Source organism: Poecilia mexicana, unplaced genomic scaffold, assembly GCF_051168715.1.
Source record: "Poecilia mexicana isolate PSO_F unplaced genomic scaffold, ASM5116871v1 scaffold_23, whole genome shotgun sequence".
Lineage (NCBI taxonomy): Eukaryota > Metazoa > Chordata > Actinopteri > Cyprinodontiformes > Poeciliidae > Poecilia > Poecilia mexicana.
In genome coordinates, this window is record NW_028263392.1 from 3,707,620 (window position 1) to 3,733,557 (window position 25,938).

At 40.4% G+C, this 25,938-nt stretch overlaps 2 protein-coding genes across 4 annotated transcripts in view; one reads left to right on the top strand and one right to left on the bottom strand.

The window, feature by feature from the left end:
• The window catches only part of osbpl8 (oxysterol binding protein-like 8), a 128,055-nt gene extending 118,150 nt beyond the window's left edge, over positions 1 to 9,905 (top strand). For 2 of the 3 annotated variants that reach the window (XM_088003240.1, XM_088003242.1), the window contains 11 exons: positions 30 to 128; positions 476 to 572; positions 652 to 750; positions 832 to 929; positions 1,532 to 1,621; positions 2,287 to 2,423; positions 2,614 to 2,799; positions 3,752 to 3,905; positions 5,382 to 5,484; positions 6,300 to 6,405; positions 6,489 to 9,905. In XM_088003240.1, coding sequence (XP_087859366.1) covers positions 30 to 128; positions 476 to 572; positions 652 to 750; positions 832 to 929; positions 1,532 to 1,621; positions 2,287 to 2,423; positions 2,614 to 2,799; positions 3,752 to 3,905; positions 5,382 to 5,484; positions 6,300 to 6,405; positions 6,489 to 6,618 — 1,299 coding nt within the window. In that variant the 3' untranslated portion in view covers positions 6,619 to 9,905. The remainder of the gene's footprint in view (positions 1 to 29; positions 129 to 475; positions 573 to 651; positions 751 to 831; positions 930 to 1,531; positions 1,622 to 2,286; positions 2,424 to 2,613; positions 2,800 to 3,751; positions 3,906 to 5,381; positions 5,485 to 6,299; positions 6,406 to 6,488) is intronic. The other variant, XM_088003241.1, reaches the window with a different exon arrangement.
• A 70-nt stretch (positions 9,906 to 9,975) lies between these two features.
• LOC106927783 (E3 ubiquitin-protein ligase TRIM21-like) lies at positions 9,976 to 12,772 on the bottom strand. The gene has a single exon (XM_088003243.1). It carries the CDS (start codon positions 12,578 to 12,580, stop codon positions 10,967 to 10,969), a length of 1,614 nt encoding a protein of 537 aa, XP_087859369.1. The 5' UTR covers positions 12,581 to 12,772; the 3' UTR covers positions 9,976 to 10,966.
• Between the last annotated feature and the right edge of the window lie 13,166 nt (positions 12,773 to 25,938).

Below are 25,938 nucleotides of genomic sequence, written 5' to 3' on the forward strand. Positions count from 1 at the left end.
ATGAATCCTGTTTTTGCTTTAATCCACAGGGGTTGAAGAAGCCATACAACCCCATCATTGGAGAGACTTACCGGTGCATGTGGCTCCATCAGAAGACCAACAGCAAGACTTTTTACATCGCAGAACAGGTACCAGCACCACCAGCAGCTTGCATACAGTACTGATGAGAAGTTTACATTGGGATGAGTATCACATTCATTGGCTGGTTGAAATTATTCATTGTTAACTTCCATAAATTAGACTTGTCCAAGTTTCAGTCATCTGCAACCTTTATTTTAGCAAGGTGACTATATCTGAACAACTTTCTATCTATGGGTAGGTCTGAAGTTGTTCAATAGATTACAAGCAGTGAAAGATGAAGAGAAATGTTGAATTTTCATGACTCTTTTGTAAAATGCACCATTTTGGGACCTAAAGGAAGGAAGTGTACAGCCAAATCAAAGTTGCCTTGTGGGTAAAAACCTTCTCTTCTCAGGTCTCTCACCATCCGCCAGTGTCGGCCTTCTACGTCAGCAACAGGAAAGACGGGTTCTGCCTCAGCGGCAGCATCCTCGCCAAGTCCAAGTTCTACGGTACAAACGACCTCAGCCGTCTTAATTCTCGCCTCGTTAACATTCTCAGAGCACTGATGAGTTTCCACTCCCATTCCAGGAAACTCCCTGTCAGCCATTTTAGACGGAGAGGCTCGGCTCACCTTCCTCAACCGAGGGGAGGACTACGTTATGAACATGCCCTACGCTCACTGTAAAGGTCAGAGTGCACGCCACAAACCTTTGTTTAACTTCACATCTAGTTGATCTGTATTGACTGGAACATGTTTTTATATCAAAGGCATTCTGTACGGAACCATGACCTTGGAGCTGGGAGGTCAGATCACCATTGCGTGTGAGAAAACGGGCTACAGCTCTCAGCTCGAGTTCAAACTGAAGGTACGTTTGCGAGACTTGTGGCGGTCATCGTAGAGTGGGAGATGGTCAGTGTAAAAGGAGCAGAAATGTTTCTTACGCGATGTCTCTGATTGTCTCGCTCCTCCGTCAACATTTCCACCCGTCCCACCTCTTTACCCAACCCTATAACCCAACTCCAACCCCACCATTACCAACTGCTTTACCCTGTCATGAACCAGCGGCAGGTATGTGCAGGACAGGATAGGTGACTTTAGTGCAAGCGGTTTATTCCTATCAATCGTTTATTCCAAAACAGTGAGTCTGATCGAAGAGCTTCAATAGAAGAAAAAACATTTTAAAATCTAATTAACTAAAAATGCGGTTAACAGGGCAGATCAGTAGGATTTCTTGTCAGATTATGAATCTCTTTTCAAGCAGCATTGGTAAATATTTAAAGAAATTCGATTTAAAAGATAAAAAATCATTATAAAATGTTTCTTCAAAGTAACAACAGTAAGTCCATTTCTTCTCTCTGGTTTTACTGTCATGTGCTTGTCCTCCATTTTGTGTCCTGTCCTCCCTCGTCCTTGATTCCTCTTACGTCCCCTTCGCCTCTTGTCCCTCGTCTTGCTTGTCTTTTTTAGCCGTTCCTGGGCAGCAGCGATTGTGTCAACCAGATCTCTGGGAAGATCAAGCTAGGAAAGGAGGTCCTGGCTACTCTAGAGGGACACTGGGTATGACTCCACCTATTGTTCTAAATAACACCAAGTATGTTTTTTCTTGCTTTAATATTCGTTTTGTTTTAGTAGCTTGAATGTGTTTATTTAGATTTCTGTTGTTTTGTAAGGCTGTAGACAAAGATTTGAGAGGAAGTAGTGAACAAATCATAGCTTCACGAGCTAACTTTGTCAGTAGTTCGCTAATGCCGAACAAAACACAATTTTGCAATTGCGTTTTCCGTTAAATAAGACACGCAATTAAAATCACACGTGATTGTTTGTTCACAGGATAAACAATCCTGTGAACAAACAGTACTGATGAGAGTAGTGTATGTACTTATCATCAGTACTGTAGTAGTTTTTAAAAACTTATCCTTATTAAGGATAAGTTTTCTTATCCTTAATAAGGATAAATGTAAATGTATTATTATTAAGGATAAGTTTTTAAAAAACATCCTTCTAACACTTCCTGTTGTCTTGTTTGTCGTTTCCGCCAGCAGTAACATCTGGTTGATAGTCAAATAACTCGTGTCATGCAAAAAAAGTGTTACCGAAAAACTTGTTGTTTTTTTTTCTACATTGTTGTATTAAGCAAAATGATTTTCGTAATTCCAATTTGAACAATTATATATGGTTAATGGAAACGCAGCTAATGACTGTGTTTGACTTTCCTCTCACAGGACAGTGAGATCTTCATCAACGACAAAAAAACGGGGACGATGGATACTTTCTGGGACCCGACGCCGGAGCTGAGGCAGAACAGGCTGACGCGCTACACCGTCCCACCTGAAGAGCAGGGGGACTTCGAGTCAGAAAGGTGCACTTTGATTTATTTAATGAACATAAATAAGAATTCTTAAGAACAAGAATTCATCCTCCGCTGTCTTTGGATAATCCTAATCCCTTCTACACTAGAGTTCTGCTTTTTAACATTTCCAGACTATTTGAATGAAAGGACAAACGTGAGGAATATCCAAACAGGTTGTAATGTTTTTATGACCGTCCAGGCTGTGGCAGCACGTGACTCGAGCGATCAACAACAAGGACCAGACGGAGGCCACCAACGAGAAGTTCATCCTGGAGGAAGCTCAGAGGAAGGCGGCCCGGGAGCGCAAAGCCAAATGCGAGGATTGGATCCCCGCCCTGTTCGAGCAGGACCCCGTCACCGGAGAGTGGCATTACAGATATGCCGAGTGAGTGGCTCCTCTGTGGCCCCGCACACCAGCCAGATTAGACTTCAGATGGGTGCGCCCAGATTCACCACTGCAAGGCCAAAAAATGTTTCTAAACTTTGACTTTTAGCATCTAAGTGTTTTACAGTTATGAGGCATTTTGAATGTAGCTTTAAAAAATAGTTACTAAAAAAAGTCATCAAACCTTAATGGATTTCTTTTAAAATTATTACCATTTGCTTCTTTGTTTTTTCTTAGCAAAGTGCAAGGCTGCCACCTTCTGGTGGCTACTGTAACTGCAGTTATCATGATCAAAGGAAGATTGTGTTGGTTTTTTTATTTTATTTTATCTGACCTTTAGTTTGCTTGTCCCTTTTGATTAATGTTTAATGTATGAGTTCAACATTTATATTGAACTACATAAAAAATATATAAAATGTCAAAATCAACATTACTTATAAAGAAGATTATTTAGAAGACAGTATTTTCACTCTCCCTGTGAGAATTAAGCTTGAATGTACTCATGTATGTCATGACAAAGGTGTAAACTAATAACACAGTTCTGCCATGTTGCAAAAACCACTCCTGGGTGTCAAGCCGTTCGTCCAGCCAAACATACAAGTAGTTCTCTCTCTGTAAGGTCGGGTAGAAATAGGAACACCATAGAAGTATGGGAGTCATTTCTGGAAAACATAAAGTTAGTTTCATTCACAATAAGAACCAACAGCACTTGAAAGCTTGTTATAAGCTCAGAAATGGGCCACATCACATTGAATAAGCCAAGTGAGTAAAGTTTATCTGCATAAAAGTGAAATTTAGCTGTAGACATAATCTTCTAATTTTGTGAATAAATATGGGAAATGGAAGGAATCCTAAAATGGAGCCTTGCGGCACTCCAGTTTAGAAACTTAAAGAACAGATTCTGTCCCTCTTCTTTTGCCTTCTCATTTCTTCGGCTTGTGTGTTTCCTCAGCACCAGGCCGTGGGATCCGCTCAACGACCTGATTCAGTTTGAGAAAGACGGCTGCATCCAGACCAAGGTCCGACACCGCACCCCTATGGTACGTTCTGGCAGTCTTATTAGTCTGAGTAACCAGGGGCCGCGGAGGGACAATTGCAAGTGCCAGGTACGTTGTCCCGGTGACGAAGCATGCCACCGCCTCATCCGTCCTTCACGCATCAGCCGGCACACCGCCTCCATTGTCGCTTCATCTCTTTGTGCCACCACCTGTCTGCTGCCGCCATCATAAGCCTGGACTCTTGTGTGCCTCTTTGTTTGTTTGTTTTTTTTAAATTCATTATTTAAAACTTTTTGTCTTACACTGGCTGCTCTGTCACCCTCATTGTTTCATTGTTGTGTCTGCATGACTCATCAAACACTAACCCTTAGAGTAGTTTAAATTAATTTTAGAAGGCGGAAAAATGCTCAGTGTTTAGTAGCCATTTTCCAGATGCAACAACCAGTATGAGCCAGTGTTGCAGACACGCTAACTGTTGTTGTTTACATCCAAAAAGTTCACGCATGAGCACAAACGCTGGAGGGGAAAAAGACAATCCTTTTACTCACCATCCATAGCTGCTCTGCTGTGGTAGAGTTCTGTTAACAAAATGAAACTGGAGATGTAAGTGTTATTAACTCAGTGCAGTGCGCCATGGCAAAGGAAAAATAACGCAGAAAAAAACCCGCTGAAGAATAAACCACTCATATTCTGCTTCGTTCTCGCTCTACGTCGGCTTCACGCTACACGCAGACCCGTTGCCACAGCAACCAGCAGAGCTGAGGTTATATTTAAATGTTTCAGGATTCAACACCAAAAAATCATTCCCCACTCAAAGAGCGGAACATTCAGTCCGTTATGGTCTTACGTTTTCAGGCTCGATGTTTATTTTGCAATTATTAATCAGTGATCGACTGAACCCAGCGGTGATTGATCAGCTAATTTAAACACTTGCTCTACTGATGATCTGTCAGAGAGTTGGTGTGTGGTTTGCCTTTTTTTTCTCTTTTTTTCTGAACTGAAACGCACAAAATTCTGCAGCACATACACATATTAACGTTGTCAAAGTCAAGCTAGCATAACTGATCTACTTCCTTTTCCCTCGCTGGTTTTGTTTTTATGTAAACTTTTTACTGGCCTGCATAATGCGAAAACCTTGGATCTCAACTGGCTGTCAGTTTTGACAAGTAATTTTTTGTTGTTGTTTTTTTTCTTTTTTGTAAAATTGTGTTTTTACTAATAAAAAAAACTTAAATTAAGGAGTTTCTTATCAGATTTTAACTAAAATATTTAATTAAAGCTGTTTGCAAGTTTACCCTCATTACTACAGATTCTGTGTTCCAACTCTCCCCTGGTTGTTTACTTTTGAGTGCTAGCTGTGTGTTGCTATGATCGCACTAACACACCAGCATGTGTCACTTAGCCGCCGCTATCCGCCGACACCGGTGGAGTTTCCTGCACGAGAATCCCGATTTTTTAACGCTGTTTATTCTCTTTCTTCTTGCCCTTTTATTTGTGTCTTTATCTGCTTTTTGCTGGCTGATAACGTTCCAACTGTTTATCACATGTGTTTGTTTGTGTGTCCATCTGCGAATGGCTGATCAGGTAACGGTGCCAAAGAGAACACACAAGAGCGACAACCCCAAGAGCCCGGAGAGTGGCTGCTCCTCACCAGAACCTGATCACCATGACTCATCGGGGAGCGAACGTGAGTCAGCCTCATCGAGCATGTCCATATGCAAACACAGCTATGTGAACGGAAAGGAATTATACCGCTCAGCGGACTTCTTTTAGGATTTCTGTGGCGTTTTGTAGCATTTTCTGAACGTAAAATGGATTCTAAACAGAAATACATGAAGTTTGCATAATGGGCAGCACTGAAAAAGCTTCACATCATAGAACAGAGTGAAATTTGTACCACAGTGGTCAAATTAATGGTTATCATCAGTTAAGTAAAGGGCACACAGGTACAAAAAAAAATTAAAGATAAGACAAATAATAAATTGTGGACTAAAGCAAAAGTTTATGAAGAATGTTGAAATTACTCCAAAACATTCAAATCTTCTAGACTCGCCCAAGAAGACCAGAGGCTGTTTGCCATCAAAGGCGCTTCAACAGAGCGTAGAATAAAAGCTGTTAATACTTACTTTTTTTCTGTATGTTTTGTTTCTTAATTTTAACAAGTTATCAAAAATGTCACTTTTTTATTGCACGTCGTGTTGAATTTTGAGAGAAAAGTGTATTTAAATACATTTGAAAATAAGGACATAACATAACAAAATGGGTTAACAACATCATAAACAACTTTATTTAAACATAGATAGGTCTATATGGAGAAAAAAAAACTATTAAAATTAAAATACAAATAAATAACACTTTGAGTACTTTGCAGATGCTCCTTAACCCATTAAGCAGTGGCAGCATAATGCTGTGGGCACGTTTTCCATCACTAAATGTATGGAATATTAGTCGGTACCCTGATAATGACAAAACCGCCGATTTATTTTTATTTTTTTGTTGCAGGACACAAAAGCAAGCATAACTGTCGGCTGAGAAAAAAGGGTGCAGACCTCAGCGAACTTCAAAGTGCCATCGACTCCATAAAGCAGACGCAGGAGGACATTAACAGGTGAGGAAGAGCTTGACTCGTCCCATGCTGCAAACGCGTCCCGATGCCGCGCGCGTTAAACGTTCCTGTCTGTTGTTGTAAAGGAACGTGGTGGCGCTGCGGATGCGTTCAGAGAGCCGGGCGGAGAACACGTCCTTCCTCCAGCAGCGGGACTACGTCATCATCGCCTGCCTCGTCGTCCTTCAGGTTCTCATCAACTACATTTTCAAGTAGCAGCCACAAGGCCTCAACCTGAACTCGCTCTCTCTCTCACACACACACACACACCGGAGATTTTTAGACGGGCTGACCTCCAGCTCCCTCCTTCTCTCCGCTTAACAAACCCATATCTTTGTGTCGTGGAAAAGCAGAAGAACTCGGAAAGAGACCGTTTTTATCGTATTTATTCGCAACCATCATCATTCTAAATCTCCACGGAGATGCATGGATTTCAAAGAGAGGGGAACAGCGGTGAAGGGATTTCACATGGAATAAAAGGCTGGACTGCCTCTCGGGATTTTTTTTTTTCCTGTTTTTTTTTTTTATTAACTTGCCTTGATGTTAAAGGCAAAGACGGCAGCCGTTTTTTATTAGCTGTTTCATTATTTTTGCTTTTTTTGAAACGGAGTGATGCTACTCTGATGTTTCACATTTCACCTCAAACGACAGGGAAGCTTCTAACACAAAAACAAGGACCACAGGTCAGATTGTAACACACGCACATGAGATCCCTTTAATTTTAGTGCTTCTTTTCTGTTTTCCTATCTCATCTTGTGTTTAACTGAAGCCTGCTCAGAACAGAAAACAAACCAACGTGATGGAAAAAAAAAAGGGAAAGAAAAACAGAGTGGTCCAATCAATGTGTGCAACTTTTATTTTTATATGATCAGATCCTCTTACATTCACCCTCGATTCCACATCTGGAAATAGAAGACAGTGAGAATAACACAAGGGACAAAAGGAACAGAAGCTATAGACCTCCGCTTTTTGCATACAGAGTCGTTGTTTAGAGAGAAAAAAAAAGAAAATAGATCACATTTGACACATCCTATGTGTATATTGTAAGTAGCGAACTTTAACCCTTTGGAGACCATTTTTGTCTTACGGCACAAATGCACTGGAAATGTGGGAGATTCACTTTGGTATCGACTCAGCATTGAGACAGATTGATGCTCTAATCAAGAAAAAAAATATAAATATATATATACATATATATATATTTGAAGTCTTTTTAAAACACCCCAGTGACCACTGCCCTTTTACTGTCCTAATTTAAGCTAGCCGACCTTCTGGTAGAGATTAGTAATAAAGAATCTTAGAGCGGCACTCTGTCTTCTTAAGCCTAATTTTGTAGTAACGTTTAGTTTCTTCAAACTTAGAGTGAGAACGAATGATTGTTTTTTTTTTTATGCTCACTATTTTAACATCTCTTTAAAAACTTAAGTATAAAAACCTCACATCTAAGTTTGAAAGGGTGCCGTTTATTATTATTCTTATTAACAATGCTTCCACCAATCCGGTTCTAGTGTTGAACTACGTCTGGTGCTGTAGCCGGTTTTTAACTGGCTCTATAGAAAATCCAACAAAAACGAGCCAAAGCACGTCATTCGTCTCGTTATCTTCAACCAGGTGTCCTGATATAATTGGTTACTCATCCAATTCATTTAAGCCTTCATGATTTTATCATTTGTTTCTAAATACAAATCTGAATGTTGCGGTACTAATGTTTATATGCAGGCTGATCAGTTTTAGCGTGGTAAGCTGATGTTAGCATGCTTCTTGTTGGTTTAAGTCGACACTATTTTAACTTTTTCCATATTTCAGTTTGGTTAATTGGTTAACTGTTAGAGATGACAGAAAATGAATGATAAATCTGTATTTACCACAGAGAGCAGTGTCTGCACGCAAAGTCGTGTAAATTGTTAAAGTCCTAATTTAAGTGGTACAGGATCTGTGCTAAAGATGAGGGTGATGACAATAATACAATATAAATTATTTCCACCATGTAATTTTTATATAAAATATAAATAAAATATCCGACTGCTGGTGTCCTCTAGTAAATAACTTCGCCAAAATATAACTTATTTATTTATTTTTGTGGTGCTTCTGTTAAAAGCAAATGCCAAGCAAGCACCAGCAGTAACATGTGAACTGGATTGGTGGGGAACTAGTGAAATAGAAGCATACGGCAAAAATAGGCTCCGAGTAGACAAATCAAAGCTCAACACTTTGTTCGAACTTCACTGCCTGACTGCAGCAGCTCTGCTGCAGATCCGATAAAGAGCATCAGTCACTTCCTCCAGCGCATTTGAGCCTCAAAGTTTCAATATATAACCTAGAATAGACTCTGTTCTCAGGCTCCTCGTCGGAGCGCGTAGACTTGTAGACCTTTTTCTAACCGTCGCCATGTTAAGAGCATTCCAAATGTACAAAAACTTACAGCCAAACTCTTTGTGTGTTAGAGTAGAAGTCGGTTGGAGTCACTGTGTAAATAATCCGGGTGGGCGACGGCGCCTCCGGAGCGGCACGTGGACACTCTGACTGTGTGCACAAACCGTTTTCCTCCTCCTGTTTGGGTTTTACTAGTTGGCGAACATCCTGGTAAGTTTAGCAGCACTGTTTTACTGTGTTTTTATTTATGTCTTCGCCTGTTATGATGTTAGCCTTGTCAACGTTTACATATATCCGATTGCCTCCGCCGTCAGCAGACTGTTAAGCGATGGAAGCTTCGGGACAACAGAGACCGGTAGCGTTCGTAGGAGCCAGCTGTACCCCTGGAAGTTACCCGGCTGGCCCGAGTGTATGTGTGTTTGGTTTTTCCCGTGCGTCCTCATTGCCTGAGATGGTAGAATGTGTGGAAATAAGTACATACCAGTGCCTTTTAGAGTCAGACATGGGGTGAAGTTGTAGCTTAAAGGAGGTGGCGTGGGCAGGGTGAAACAGAAGGTATAGTCTGAATTCGGACTTGGACTGTGGTTGGGTTTACTGTAGAGTTGTAGTGTGGACGGTGCCATATGAAGTCTGACTCCACAGGTAGACACCCGCCGCCCGTAGATTCCCGAAGGCCGATCCCCTGCCACAGGAGGAAGAGTGCAGGCAGTTTTCCTTCCCGTCTCCCTCGCTCCCTTGTCTTCAACACACAAAACGTGGAGGGAAGCGGCCATCTTTACTGTACGTCGTCGTTGCCGTGTCTGTGAAATATCGTTTTATTTATTCCTCTTTTGTATGTGGGTTTATGTTGAACATTTGTTTTTCAGCTCATAGTTTTAGGTGACTGTTCTTTTGTCATATTAATGTTTGTTTTATTTTGCAAAATCCACACGCTCGTTTTTATTCCACTTCACGTTAATAACAGACACGCGGGACTATCCGAACTGGGGCGACTCACTTCCCCACACACGCATCACACACCTTTTTCCTATTCAAGTAATTGAATATATTTACTGTATCTCCATGGAAACTGTAACTTCTCTGAAGTTTATGGTCACATGTAACACAATAAAAACAAATTACATACTTCATTCTGTTGTGTGTGTGTTTAGTTTAGTAGATTCAGTCAATGTTGTTAAAAATGCAGAATTACCAAATCTATGCAAGATATTCCCAGATTTATTTTTATGTGAATAAAGTTGAGGCAAAGATGATCTTTAAAAAATAATAATTTAGATGTGGTCCCATCACTGGTCAAGTGAAAACTTGCATTTGTTTTGTTAAATTTGCTGATGAAACAAAACAAAAATCAAATAAGAAATTCTTAAAATGTCCATCTTCCTTTAAAGCTTGCCTGGCATTGGCCAGCCACTAATATCAAGGTATAACAAGGTTTTAAATCGTTACATCTTCACAACTGCTTTTAGGTTTTGTTAATAAATCTAAACCACCACCAGAGGGCACCAGAGATCCTTTCTTCAGTGACTTGGATCTTTTCAGTAATGTTCAAGCTGCTGATATTCACACACTCATCTATCACTATACATTGATATTCCACATTTATTTAAAGTCTCACAAATAAATTATTGTGTTTACACATTTCATATACCTCTGGAACATTTTGTATTATTTGGGATTAAAAATAATCTGAAACCATTTCAAATGTACTCAAGAAATCTCCAGAAATATCTAGAATTATTGGATTAGATCAGGTGTATTCAGCTCAAAGTGGGGTTGGACCTCACTAGTTTACCTCAACTTATTGTTTCCATCAGCCAGCTGTCCCTGTTGTCAGTTCTCCACCCAAGGACATTGACAAAGGTTGTTAAAGCAGAGCTGTCCTTTCTGTACCTCTCATATAACAGTTAAACATTTGATATCAGTTCATACTCTGTCTGGAGGAGGGAGGAGGAGTAATGGACTGTAATTCTACCAACAAAGGGTAGAACAAGATGTAGAAAATGATTAGAAATGAGGTTCAGCCAAAAGCTGTTCAGTTTATTCTCTCTCTCTTGTCCCTATTACAGATTTCTTCTGTTTTTGCTTTTCATTTATCACTTAAATGTCTCAGATCAATACATTTTTACATCAAATATAACCTGAGTAAATCCAAAATGTTTTCTTAAAGTGATACATAACTGCATTTGGGCGATCAGTTTAATGTGTGGCTGATGCTGGAAATGATCAGAGGGGCTGAGTTTTTGCCACCGTCACTCGGACAGGGACTGAAGTAAGGATAGAGTTTCTCACTGAAGTTGCAGCTAGTAAAGGAGAAGATGAGATGTGCTGATTCAGCATCATAAAAGGAAACTAGACCCTCGTCGTAATCCACAAAAATCCCCACCTTCTGGGGCTCAGACACCAAAACCAGAGGCACAGAGGGCCCAGTAAGAGCTCTGTAATGGCCGTTTCTTAACCATACAGCCCAGTAGCCGTTTTCAGGGCAAATAGCGTTCTCACCCTTCCTGTCAATAGACTCTCGGACCACTCCTAATTCCCATTTAGTTTTCCCTTTTACTTCAACTTCATAGTAAAATCTTCCTGAGGTGAAACTTTGCTTTCCCAAGACTCCAAAGGCTGACAATCTCTCTGGCTTGTCTGGGAGAACCTGTGTAACATCACTGCATCGTACAGTTTTCCCATCGTCGGATATCACCAGATAGGGGTTTGCAGTATTTGGATCCAGAGTCACGTCCACTCCATACAGCTGGACTCTCGCAAGTTCAATGCGAGCGCAGAGCTTCTTCATCTCTGTTCTGATCGTCTCCAGTTGAACTGCAGCCATCCTCACCGTCGTATCGCAGGAGGACTGGACTCTGACCTTGGTCCAGTCCTTGGCAGTAACTGTCATTCTTGGGGTGTTTTGGAGCAGATGGAAGTGGTCTTCGATTTGCAACAGCTGCGTCAGCTTTGATCTATTCTTCATCAGCATGGAGATTTCCTCTTCCAGGTCTTTTATGAAACCTTCTGCCTGTTCTTCTGTTGCTTTCTGTTTCTGTACAATCACGTCGATGAAATGATCCAGACTTTTTCTTGCAGAATCGATGAGATCCGAACAGTCCTCCACAACAGCTGCTGTCACTTCCTCCGCATCCTGCTTGCTGAGCTTCACCAACTGCTTAAACTGCTCCATCTTTAGTAATCTCTCCTGAATCATCTGCTCAGCACAAACTCTGGTCTTCTCCAGCTCTTTCTTCTTTTCTTTACACTCTTCCGTCAGAGCGACAACCCGATGCTTCTTGTGGTCAGACGCAGCACAGCTTGGACACACGCACCTCTGATCGGTCTTGCAGAACAGCTCCAGAGGCTTCTCATGCTTCCCACACATCATGGTCTCCAGTTTCATGACTGGATTGATCAATTTATGTTTCTTCAGCACTGCGATTCTCGTATGAGGCTCCAGGTGAGTATGGCAATAGGCAGTAGTACACACCAGGCAGGACTTAAAGGCTTTCTGCTTGGGTTCGGTGCACACATCACACAGAACCCCTCCTGAGCCAGGAGATACTTGTCCTGACAAGCTCCTGGCATTCCTGAAGTGAGAAGCCATCTCGGATATGAAGGTGTTGATCCGCAGAGCTGGTCTGGGATCAAACTGCTCCTTACACAGCGGACACTGCTGGTGGCGGCTGATGTTCCAGTGCTTTGTGATGCACGTCTTACAGAAGTTGTGTCCGCATGGTATGGTGACCGGATCTGTGAACACATCCAGACAGATGGAGCACAGAAACTGTTCTTCGGATAGAAAACTGGAAGCAGTCGCCATGTTCACTCACTGGAATCAAAAGGGAGTGGGAGGGCTGTAAAAATCAACAGTAACTCTTCACAAGATTGTAACATTACTTTAAAATCCATCAAAACAAACTAGTAAAGAAATGTAGCTGTATAGGAGGCTATAAAAATCTTCTAGAAGGAGGTTTGAGTAGCTTTACTCACCTGTGTTTAAGAACACTACTTCAAGTGAGTGAGTCACTTGTTTCTCTTTTAACAGTCCAGGTGCTCCTTTAAAACTCCACCTCTTGTTTCATCTCCTTCCTTAAATGGGATTTTGGTGTCTTGTTGCAGAGTTTATGTAAAACAGAACAATGAATCCCCCATGTCACTGCTGGAGTAAAGAGGACACCAACATTTTTGCTAAGCTTGTGCTCCTCTGCATCTACAGTCATGACTTAACAGTTTTGGTGTTGATGCAAATGTTCATCATATGTTTTTATGATGTGGTGAAGACAGTAAAGCATTTTGTATACTTCAAGCGCTTTTTATTAGCAAATATGTCAGTGTTTCCAGTGTTGAACTTTTCTTCTTCATAGCGCCTGTTGTTCTCTCTGGAAGTAGATGCTGGATGTTAGTTCTGACTGGTAGTGACCCATTCTAGTGTTTTAGATAGTTGGTTTCTACTTATCCACCTTCTTTTTAAGAATCACAGATTCTCAGTGGAGTAAAGGAGTTTCCCGACCATTTGAATGTTGCTAATGGCCTTGTGACATGGTGCTCCATAGGGACAAATCCACAGATCAGTTTTATGAACGAAGTTGTAATTTCCCTTTATGTGAGGCTAATTTAAGCAAAGCAGTGATTAATTAACCAGTGAATGGACCTTCCAGACACAAGTGTCTTTGTTCTACAGTCACTTGAGATGCACGCTTCCCTGATCTATGTATTCTTTTGATTTGTCTTTATCAAAAGAGTACGGAGATTATAGTCATTATAGGGTGGTGAAGCCAATTTAGGTTGATCATGATTCATTTGTAAAAGCAAAAAAAGGGCAACATCAAAGTGGTTGAGTACTTTTTAAAGATGCTATATTTTGGCATAAAGTAAATGTTTATAGATTCCAACTTAAGTTAAATGTAAGGGAAGTATGAATGATCACCTTTTTGAATATATGTTGAAAGGCAGTTCCCAGATCATAATCTGTCCAACAAGATTACAAGAAATTGTCTATTGGAAAGTTAATCTGATGCTTTTCTAATGTCTTGTAGCAGACAGCTGTGCAGCAGTCCTAATGTCAGCTAGTTTAGTTTCTGTTCTGATTTATGTTTTTTGTGTTCCATTGCTACTTGGAAATAGAGGGGTGGTTTTAGTGTATATTTCTCTTCCAGGTTCAGTTTTGCATTCCACATTGAGTTATATTTAATATATCACAGTTGGTCCCAACCAACTATTTTGTACAGTGCTTTCTGTATAGTATGGATTTTTAAGCAACCCTTCATAAGTTCAATATAAATCACCTCAGGAAGTTTTTAAGCTTAACCTTCTTAGTGTAGTAATACCTCCAGCATTTGTTTCAACCTCTTCCTCCAAAGCATTTTATTAGCAATCCCCTTTCTTCCCAAATATTACATTTGGTTCATCCCTCTGCTGAATAAGTTGGATATTACTGTTGCTAGGATACATCACCCTCAGGATTTTTCAGCTCTTCTTCAAAGCTTAGAAAGAATGAGAGAGCACAGACGCTGGCTAAAGGGAAAAGCAAAGCAAAATGAATGAAACAGGAAAAAAATTGAAAGACAGGTTGGTCTTCAATACAAAAAAGGGGCTGGGGAAGTAAAAATAACAAACATAAGCAAGCATAGGGGTAAGATTCAAAATGATAGGGTGGGGACAGTGGTTTATAGAGGAAATGATAGTAAAGGGGAAGGTGGTAACTATATAGAATAATAAAGGAAACATTCTGGGTTTAAAATATTATATAATCCGTCTTCCTTTCTTTATTGTCATTATCTCCCTTTGGCATTGTCCTGTCAGTGTCCTGTCAAACTGAGGTTGCTGGGTGTGATTTAATGACTCTGTGAGCCATTTTAATAAAGTAGGTCAGTTAAAAATGCACCCCCCCCCCAACACACACACACACAAATGTAACACGTGTGTGTTACATTTGAAGTCCATTGTCCTGAGAATCTGCCAAACATCACCAATTGCTTCTTGCACAAGAGTCTGACGTTAGCCATAGGAACCATACCTTCTAGGGATAACAGATAAATTGAATTTCTGTTAGCTGGGTAATTAGCTGCTTTAAAGATGTCTATCTGTATCTTTTTTAAAAAACAATGATGTAAATGTCTAATTTATTTTAATCTTGGGGTGGTGGACAATTTAATGTTTTTTTTTCTTTTTAGAAATAAAAAAGAATGTTGCAACGAGCAATTCACTTGCTAGCTGGCTCTTTAGCTGCAGCAAGTTAAAGAGCAGATTTTAATTGTTGTAAACTAAAAGTAGCAATTTTGTCATTGAACATCTCTGAGAGAAAAAATATTAATAAATTAAAATATTTTAAGACAGGTACATGTGTTTATGTAAACTGAGTCGAAATACAGTGTAATACTTGTATTTCGACTCAGTGTAATACTTGTGTACTTTGATCAACAAAGTACACAAGTATTACTTAGTAATTGCCTTCCTCCATTTCAAACAAATTAAATCGTCAATAGTTTATTAGAAATGTAGTGTAAAGGGTTTGAAGCTGTCGGACAGAACGACATGTTATCCCAAATCTCTCTGGCCACCTTTGCAGCTGTATTCGTGGCGAGGCTTAAACGGGTTAACAGACATATAATGAGGTAATCCGCAGTGTTTGCAGTGTTGGTGAGGTTGCGCTGGATGCTGGCTCAGCGTTTATCCCCTTGTGGTATCGACAGAGCATAAAGGAACTGCTGCAGCAAGCCGCTCTTATTCATAGCCGGATTAGTGCAACGTGCAGTGTCTTTTTATTAGGATCTTTCCTCTTCTATTTTCTTTCTCTTCTTTTTTTTTTTTAAACCTGATTGACCCAAACAACAGCGTTTAAGCTGACCTTCAGGGCAGTGCTGCCCATTGAACCTCCTTTTTTAATTTTTAGTTAAATGACCGCAGCAAAGATCTCACCTCAGAGTCTTGCCGCTCATTCACTTGAATGTATGAGAATGAATCATGCCTACAAAGATGACTTTGTCCATAGTCCAAACTTGAGAAATCTATTTTTAGAATGACCAATTGCTGTGGGGAACCCCTAGAAGTGCAGCTGCCTCCTCTCGTCTCTCCCTGAATGCAAACATTTAGCTGCAGTCCAGCAGCTTAATAATTAATAAACTCCCCGCTCCTGTCTCAGGTGTCCCTCATTTAGCTGTGCATTGCCATAAAATCAAAAGCTGATCCAACGTTGGCGTGGCCGACGGGATCGTCAACAAAGACCGGGTCCGCTCAGATTTCACCACCAAAGCTCTTTATCAGAGCTAGATGTGCACTGGCGCTCCTAAGGATCGCTTTCTGCTGGAGCTGCTATTGATTAGTCATTGGATTCAACCAGTCTGCTTCCACTTTGTGCTTCTCCAACTTCCTCAGAGTTGGGAGCAAGCTGGAGAAGAGCTCCTGTACTTGAGCTAAGACAAATCTGCCAGTTCCTTTTGCACATCATGTATTTTGATCCTAGTCAAAGTTTGAAAGTAATTCCCCCTGCCTCAACTCAGTTATTTTATAACGACACTGCGAATTTAGGCCTTATTTAGAAAATGCAATGTTTTATAGGCTTAAATTGTGTCAACAGCTGTCTAATAACAAATGTTCCAATGTAAGTTAAGCTTCTTCCAAGACAGAGGGGATGTTAATTTCTTAGAAAATGTCAGATGTTCAGTGGATAAGATTTGGTTTGAGATTGGTCTGCAAGTGTTTGGCAGAGTTATACTCAGATTCTTTTCATTTTTCCACAAAGTTTGGCAATTTTCCTTCCCGAGCAGCTTAAGCTGAAAATCGCACATCAATTGTTTTCAGTGTTTATTACTGTAATTGGAGTCCCACAGGGCATCCCTGTGGGACGTCCCACTGGGACCAGTTGTCTTTTAGTGTTTTTTTTTTAATAAATGATTTTCCTACTGTGTGTAAGCAATGTGGCATCTTATGGCAGAGCTAGCATGCTGGCTCACTGCATATTACGTGAAGGTAGGTTGGTTCTTCTTACCAAATCACAATGTTATTCAAACCAGGACATTGCATCATTGTAGAAATACTTCACTCTCTTTAAAAAAATGAAATATTCAAATATTATCTTTGGAATGTCTGTCCAAGGCCTAGTGCAATTCGGGAAATTTTTAATATTAGATATTCACTGAGTAGATTTCCTCTCATATTAGTTACTGTATGATAGGTTGCTCTAAAACAACAGCTAGAACTTTAAAGTCTTTGAACTATTGTTAATTAAGCAGTAAGAACAAACTCATGCTTCCCTGTGCAGACTCTCTGTCTGCACCAATGAAAATTCTCCGACCTCAGGATAAAGATGGCTTAGAGTGGCTCGACATTACATTGCTGTTATGTAAACAAGTGGGGTGAAAAGAATGTACTTCATTTATCCTACACAAAGAAAACACAACCCAGGACATGTTTTGGCTTTCATTCTATTTTATATATATATATATATATATATTACAGACCAGTAAATTATCTCCGTTTAGCAGTCTGTCAGAGACCAACTCTAATCCGTTCTTGTTTGGTGAATTGAATCTAAAGCCTGATGGATGCATATCTGATCGACTGTTTTCTGATGTGACACTGAAGCTTATTGGACTGAACAGTCTCAGTTCATTTTTAATTCAGTCTTTCTCCAGGCTGCATCAAGCTGCTATTAATAGATAACTTTAACGGTGCTGCCGGATTCTGGGTTTATTGTCTTTGCCGAATCTCGTCAGTTTGTAGTCTGAGATGTTTGATGGACCAGTTTCATATCCCGAAATTCTGAATAACTGTGTTTTCATACATGGCTTTGTTTTTTCTGTTTCGGATCTCTACAGAAGCTGCAGATATGAAGGTCAGAACCCAACTTGTTTCTGCGTTTTTGTTTTTTTTTCTTCCAGCTTCCATTGAGCTTTTACAGTCATCCGAGCGTAACCACGGCAGCTAGAAGTTCCTCTGTTAGCTCTGTTTGCACGCGCTGTCACAGATACAGGCTGAAACAACAGCTGGGGCTGGGGGGAGAAAAATGAAGTTGGAGCTTCTGTCGGAAGGTGGTTGGGTGGGGGGCGTTCGGCGAGACGGATGCTGCAGTCGGAGGAAGGCAAGCAATGACTCAGAGATTTCGAGGCTGGGCCTTCTCTGGTTGCCTGTCTGCGCAGCAGACAGTGTGCTGACTGCCGTATCAGGCAGCTCTGTTGGTCTCTGCTTGCTTCAGTTTGCTCTACAGTGACCCAGACAGAGCTGATTTATCAAATCTGTTTATTCTCTTCCTATACAGCATTCGCACCACTTAGATTTCACATGCTATTTATGTTTCTGAAGTAAAATTGTACAAATTTTACATTCAACTGTAAAATTAGCTTTTATTGCACTTCCATATCATTTTGATCGTCTCTGCCAGCTTTCTGATTCAAGATATTTTTTGTAAAATATCTCAAGCTCAGTCAGATTAGACAGAGTGTCTGTAAATGTCAGTTTTAAAGTTTTTCAACAGATTGTTCAGTTATTTTCTGACCAGACTTTGACTGAACTATTTTAACGCCTGAATATGCTGGTTTCTAAATTATACATTTATTATACATACGTTTGGGGTTGTTTTCCTGCTGGAAGGTCAAACTCCACCCACATTTCTAACCTATCACAAAGGGTTAGCTTGCCATGCACTGCTGTAACAATCATCAATGGTCCTAAAAATCACTGAAGACCTTTTAAAGGTATTTCTTGTACTTTAGACTTTCATAAACTTAAAATTTAAGAATCTGTTCGATTATTATCCAACACATTTTGATTTATAATTGTTTTCCTGTTATTCTCTTTGCCGCATATACAGGTTTCAGTTGAGTTGACATTTATGTGGATAACTGTTAAATTGCTGGACAAAAAGTCTGATTCAAGAGTTTTATTTACACATTGCCTGCCTGCAGTGAAGGCAACACATCAAGACAGATTACTGGTGTAAAAGAACATCCAGAAAAATCATTACCCATCTCCAAAGGTCGGCAGACACCAATCTTCAAGTTTTATTGGAATCTAAATTACTTTTTTTTGTGGTCACGATTTTTTCTTGATGAACATAGAAGTGTACACTAAACCGATTTAGTTGAATGACTCTTTCCATAAAAGATTTCTTTTATGGAACATTTTTTGCACAAACAAAAACAAGTCCTAAAACCAGTCAGTAGTTGATGTCTTGGTAAAAAGGAATAATCATAAAGACAGCTGTATTTTCAAGGAGTTTCAGTAACCCCAGGATGCACTGCATCATAAAATATTAGCATTGACAGATTGAACTCTATTGGAGAACATATTTATTGCATAGCTGTCCAGACTCCATGTTTTTGATCAGTTAATAGCTGCATATTTTAGTGTATGGAAACAATAGAGTTGACTGGTGAGATTTGCTGCAGGCTTCCCAGCCTGACTCATAGATATTAGCTGATGTGGATCACACTCTCACCTCTAACATAACTCTGCTGCTTTGCATCTGCTGTATTAGCAAATCCAGCGTCACTGAGAAGCTAGCAGCATGTTTCTAGCTACTCGTCCCTGAGAATATTATTACTGTCTGTGGGTAACTAATAATTATACAGATGACAGTGATAGATGTGCTCTTGTTATTAATGTTATTCAGCAATGACTGATGTTTTTCATAAAAGAAAAGGCCTTAATTGGCTGCTGAGCCGTCCTGGGGGAAAGAACTGACTCACTCTTCACACTTTGGCATCAGATCTGTATGAAAGCTGTGCCAGGGACTAGCAGCCGCTCGCAGGTTTGTCCAGAGCTGTTGGATGAGAATCCTCCAGAGGTCCGGCCCGGCTGTCCACGAGCCTGCTGATGGTCACTTACAATGTCCAAAACAGCAAAGGTGGCGCTTTTCATTGAGCCTGAGGATTATTTGGAGGCCATGTTAGCTCTTTTTGTGCTTAACACAACATCATTTGAGAAGTTCTTTGTCACGGGAACAATGTCTGATGCTCTGCCCTTTTGGTTAAACACTTACTACTCGACAGATTAGACCCCTGTTAGCTAACTGTAGCTAATTGATCAAGAGTAATTTCTCTACGCTGAATGAAGGGTGATCTACATTCTTTCTGCGTTTGAAATCAGAAGGGTTGACTGCATTTGTAGTGCATTTATTTTACCAATGATAACAATATGCTGTAATTTGAGTAAATAGATAGAGAACTAGCATGGCCGTTGCCTTCCTGTGCTATTCTGCTTGATTCAAATCTCATTTCACAGCACAGTCTGAGCTTTCTCCCCTTCTCTTTGACTCTCTCTATTAAATTTTCTATTGGGCCAATCAACAAACAGAAGAAGTGGTGAATGATGACATCAGTTTTTTGTGCTGTTTTAGAGTCGTAGTCTTGTTGTAGTTTTAGCAATGGCAGCAGAGGAAGCGAACGGAGCCGTTCAGTCTGTGTTGGCCACGCTTCCAAATATTTAATTAACATAAACAAACAGCCGCCGCGTCTGGATCAGCTCTTCTCTCTTCACGGTTGTTTACAAGACGGGTAATTTCTGGTAAACTTCATAGCCTCAAACTGGCTCATTACATACGTCACAGCCAAACGTTAGCGATTGGGTAAAATTTAAAACCTCAACAGAGCTTACAGGAAGCAATCGTTTCAAAACAATCGATGGTCCAGACCCTCTGTATGAAGCAAAGCATAGAATAAGGGGCCAGTTTTTACCAGAGATGTAACTGGAACCTTTGAGCAAAGTGTTAGCATCAGCATTAGCATATAAACACCATTATTTCCAAATATTGAGAGAGAAGTGAAACCCAAATTTAAACCAGGTGTATAGTGAACATTATTACATAGCATAGCTTGGTATACGTTAAACTAAGTGGATTGAAAGTGCAGCCATTTCTAGAGATTTTTCTCTTCTTTTCTTTTCCTTTTTTTTTGCACTTTTACATTGTCAATTGAGAGAATGTTTTTCCAAAACTTTTGGGAGTCAAAGTAATGTTTTTGGAGGGGTAGAGCATGAGGAGAATATAAGATAACCATTTCAGTTATTTATGCACATGTGATTTTGATCTCCCCCAGTCTTGCTCAGACTTTGTTTGTAATGTATTTTTTAATTGCTTTGGGAGATTTTTTTTTATTGCCTACTTCATGTTGTCAAACAGCTGTCTGTTGGAAAAATATCATCAATTTATGATTTCATTTAGGGGAAAAAAGATATCCAAACCAACCTGGTCCTCTGTGAAAACGTAACCATGAATCATGGATTAACCAATCATGAATTAACTGGGATTAACCCCATTTTTGCTTCGACTTCACAAGCCTTAGGCCTGATTACTTTTAGACCAAGAAGAATAAAGAAATAAGGTCTGGTATAAAGAAAATGTGGTTAAAATACAAGAGAAACCCACAGGGAAGAAAATGCGTTTTTACAGTTCTGTAAGTGAAACATTTTTACCGGGGAAACAGATGAAAAGCTGACTGTAAGTAAATGCAACTCACAAAAATCAGTGAGCAATTTTAATGTCCTCAAAGCTTTTCTGCACTTCTGTAAACAAAGAATATTAGCATATTATCCTAACTCCACAAAGATGGCCACAGTTTGCACATTTGCATCGGGGTAAAAATCCTATAAAGAAGCATCAAAAAAAGGGAAAAGAGAACAAAACCTTGAAGGTTCTTTCCTCCCCGAAAAACCAGGAGTTCAGCAAAAACCTCCTACAAGTCGGAAGTCATTTCTGAACTTGCCTCGATACATTATTCATGGCCTGGCTGCTGCCGTTGGCCCGCTCGTGTGCCATGGCCTATTTACTGAAGTGCTCATGAATCCATTAGCTGTGAACAGCGGAAGGCTAAGGCTCATCCATAAGCGGCTTCACAGCCACATGAATCATTTCATAATATCTCAGACAATGAGAGGGAATAAACAGCAGCTGGACTGTGGCTAATTCATCAGTCGGGGGTGGGGGGGGTCAATATTTCTGTCCATAGCGACACGAGGAAACACCGGCCGAAAACTGGAGAGTAAATCCTCACAAAGTCCATAACGCAACCATTTAAAAACAATCATTACGTGACTTGTGTTGCTACTACTACGTCAAAGACATTTTACGTCAAATACCACTCTTTCTTGATGATTCATACCTTGCAAAAGTATTCATGCCCCTTGAAGATATTTTGTCATGTTGCAACCTCAAACTTCAAAGTGTTTCATTGATGCAGTCTTCTCGCTCCGGCTTGCTTGTTCTTAGAAGTTAGTCGACTCCATCTGAAGAAGTTCTCAGAAACAGACAACTAAATGTTTGGTCATTCAGAGGAAGGCTTTAACCTTCTAGGATTTTAGAGTAAAGGGTTAAACAAAAATGGAGACCAAGTTAGTTTTTCAAACTTTTTGAACCTGCAATTTCCTTTCCCAATTTTTGTGTACGGTAAGAACTAATTTAATCAGTTTTTCTTCTTGTTTTTTTTGGGGTTTTTTGGAACCAAATGAGAAGTCTTCTGAATGCATTTGAGAGTATGACAATGAAAGCTACTATAAAACTGAATCTAGTCTCCCTCTGCATCTGCTAGGTTTTCACCCAGAAGTGACCGCGCTGAAAAGAAAAAAAAAGAAATTTCAGTCTCACCGCATATGCTGTGTTTCCATTGCACAAAGTGAAATTACAAAAATAAAGTTGTAACCAGGTGTTACTACTGACTGGACAGACGAAGAAGACGACAGGAAGTGGTAAGAGAACAATGTGGCATGTTTTTTAATTTTATTATAATGTGATTTTTATTGCATTTTCTTATTTTAATGGTAACACCAAAATTACAAAATTGTGTTTTTTCAACAATAGCAGGATATCGACAAGGTTTTGTAATAGAAAGGGAGCTGTACAGAACAGATGAATGGCAAAAGAGTGAAAAGTTATCAAACTGATCCCCTTATGCCTGCATAATTTTTATTTTCTGGAGATGTGAGGGTTGTTTTCTTTTTCTTTTTCTTTTTTTTACATCACTGCGTGTTATTTATTTGCTGGGAGATCAGACGAAGGTGCCACATCATGTCAGTCCTGACACATCACTGCAGAACGAAACGCAGGAATTCACAGCTGGCAGATTCACTCAAAAGGGAGGAGAGGATGTGGGAGTCTCACTGATGCACTCTGCGCTTCATTCCCCCTGCCCTCCTCTGCTGGCATCCTTTTGTACCATGTGTGCCATGCTAATTAAGTATTTATTGCATCAGGTGGAGCTGGCAGACAGCTGCCACTTGCCTCCCTCTGTTCTCCTCTCGCTCTCCTGCCAGGCTTGATCTATTTTTCCACCGACTAACCGATCCCCAGATGTCCCGATCGGTCTTTCAATCAGCACCGCCGCGTGCGCTGCCCCACGTGTGACGCTACAGACGTGACATTTTGTTCTCGTGCTCGATTCTGATGCAGCACTGTAACCTAACCTGTTGTTTTTCTTCAAGGGATGCGCCGCATTCCTAATTATGGGAGCGCGCAACCCAGCCGTGCGTCACCTCAAGATGAGCAGAGGCTGAAACAGGAAATCAAACCTCTCACCGACGGTGACGGGTTTTGCAGCCGAAGTTCGGATCAAGCCGACATTCCCATTGTGCTTCAAAGGGGTAGATGGAGAGCGTGGGCTGGTATTCAGTCTGTCAGGAGAGCAGAGGATTACGCCTATAGCAGTCTTTCCAGTGAAGCCATTTGCAGGAGGGCAGAGTGGTGAGTGAAAAGGTCAACCCTTTTGGCAGGGATCCCCTGTGTCCTTGCTGCAAGCAGCAACAAGAAATGTCCAAAAGACCAAACTTTGTGAAAATAATCGCAAACTAGAGAATGATGGCATGTATTTTCACTCTTCCCTTGCCAGGGTCACTAATAACTACATATTTGTTCAATCAAGAAGTGAAATTGAAAAGGAAAACGATTGGTTTATGGCTTTTTGGCCATGTCAAGCCAAATGAAACCTGCTACGAAGCCAAGTCTTCTAATTTCCAACGACAGAGTACTGAATAAGACTCCCAAAACTTCTCATCCAGAGAAACCACTGTTTGGTTTTGGAAATTCAGTTCTAATTAAGTTCTGTCTGAGTAACTAGTGATTTCCAGGAAATGAATGTTCTGGTAATGTGGTTTGTAAGTTCCCAGAAAGTACCTGGTAAATACCTGAAGAGCACAGGGTAAGTTCAACGAGATCTCCTGAACCCAGAAGATCGCCCGGACAGTTCTGTTGAAGCTCATGGAAATTACCAGATAAGTTCCACGAAAAAAACCAAGTACGTTTGTGCAAAGCCTGGAAAGAACTCAGAAAGTATCCAAAGGAATCACAAGGAGAGGTTTGCTGAAGTTCATGAAATGCACTGAGTTCTATGAAAAGTCCTTGAAAGTACGTGAAAAATTCAGCAAACGTGTCCAAAACAAAGCAATGGAAATAGATCCATCCTTCATTTCCTTCTTTCGTCTGTGGTATCTCACCTTGCTTATTTCTTCCATCTAAGTCTAACTCTTCTGTCAAGTTGCATGTTTACTCCTATTGTTTTCACAGAATTGACACCTCTTATCATTGTGCAGCAACATTAGTCTGCACTTCCCGCAAGCGTTCACCCTGGGCCAAGTGTTACGTCTCCTTCTTGAATGGAAAATTGCAGAGGTGGAATATTCACCCACACATGCGGCGGAGACAAATGCCTAGCCGGGGCTCTTGAGAGTCACAACTAAACTCCCATTTGCATTTGATGGTCTCATTAAACAGCCCATTAGAGAGCCTCGCCATGTGACGGGGAGGATTTCTGCAGTAATTTGCAGTCTGATGGCCGCGGCCGTGCTTTTCTGCACAGCTCTACCAGGTGCCCTTGGAAAGCAAGCTGGTGTTTGTTCTGACGAGGTTCCACGGTGAGTGTGTTTCTGAGTATTGATTAGAGTGGGTCACTATCGTTGAGCTCCGGTGGCGACACAATTGCTGATTCAGTCTAAAACTACAGAATCTAACTGACCCAACAATGAGCAGTATCATTTGAACAGTCGTTTGCTAGTTTCTCCTAGTGTTGTACTTATCGTTCTTGCACAGTTTTCTTTCTAAAAACCAACGTTTAGTTTTCTCTAACAATTACATAAGCTAATCAAGATGGAATTTGTCATGATTTTGATTGGTTGGCATTCTATCATGGTATCCTAAATGTTTATGGGACCAGTCTTTATACCCTGGTGCTTAATTTTACACACCTATGGTCACCTGAATTCATTGATCAGACTGCAGTATTCAGTCTGTACTTAAGACCAGCGTTTGGGCCTCAACACCCAAAGGTTTGTTTGATGCGTGAACAACACTGAACATCCCAGAGTGAAAGGTGGTGGTGGCACCATCATGGTCTGAAGTTATAAAGGAATTTTTTTTTTTTTTTGGTCAATAAAATTATGAGCACTTTGAAATACCAGTTAGCTGGAACTCAAAACTCGCAGAAGTAGAGACATTTTAGGACGGTCTACCCAGTGTCACATTACTGGTGGAAAAGGCTTTTCTATGATTGACCATTGTCTGTTTTGGTTGCTTCACAAAATCTTCTTACACTTCAAGTCCATTGTCAGATTATTTCACTGATAATATGGGAACAATGTCTGCCAGTGAAACTAGCACGTTTTCATAAATATTAAAGAATTATTATTATTAAAACAAGCTCCTATATCTTGCTGAAAAGTTACTTGTAAGTTAGTTTTGTCTCATTTCAAGTGTACTAAGATATTTGCACTAGAAACTAGACCAAAAATACTTGGTAAGATTAGTTGTTTTTTCAGTGTACCTGTTTATTGGACTCTCAATTTCTTTCCCTATAACACTTCCAGCATTGATTTGTAGATCCAGGTGCTTCACATTTGGAGGAAAACTTCTCATTAAGTCTTTAAAGCCAAAGCGGTGACCAGTGAGTGTATTGGGAGTCGTACTGGGGAAGCAGGACAGAACTTTACAACAGAGCGTGTCAGGTGTTTTCAGAACTCCTCCACTCTTACGGCGACAAAGAAATAAATTAGAATCTGCTAAGTTGGAAAAAAACACACTTGCTCCCGTTAATTAGTTGGCTTTGTAAATGTTAGAAGAATGTCACAGCTCTCCCTGAGCTGTATCGCTTTTCCTCTCTCTCTCTAGGATCCACTGTCACCCTTTTAATGGCAGTTCACTAGAGCTCTCAAGTCGTGGTATATAAATAACTCTCCTATTGTTTGCACACACAGAAGCGAAGA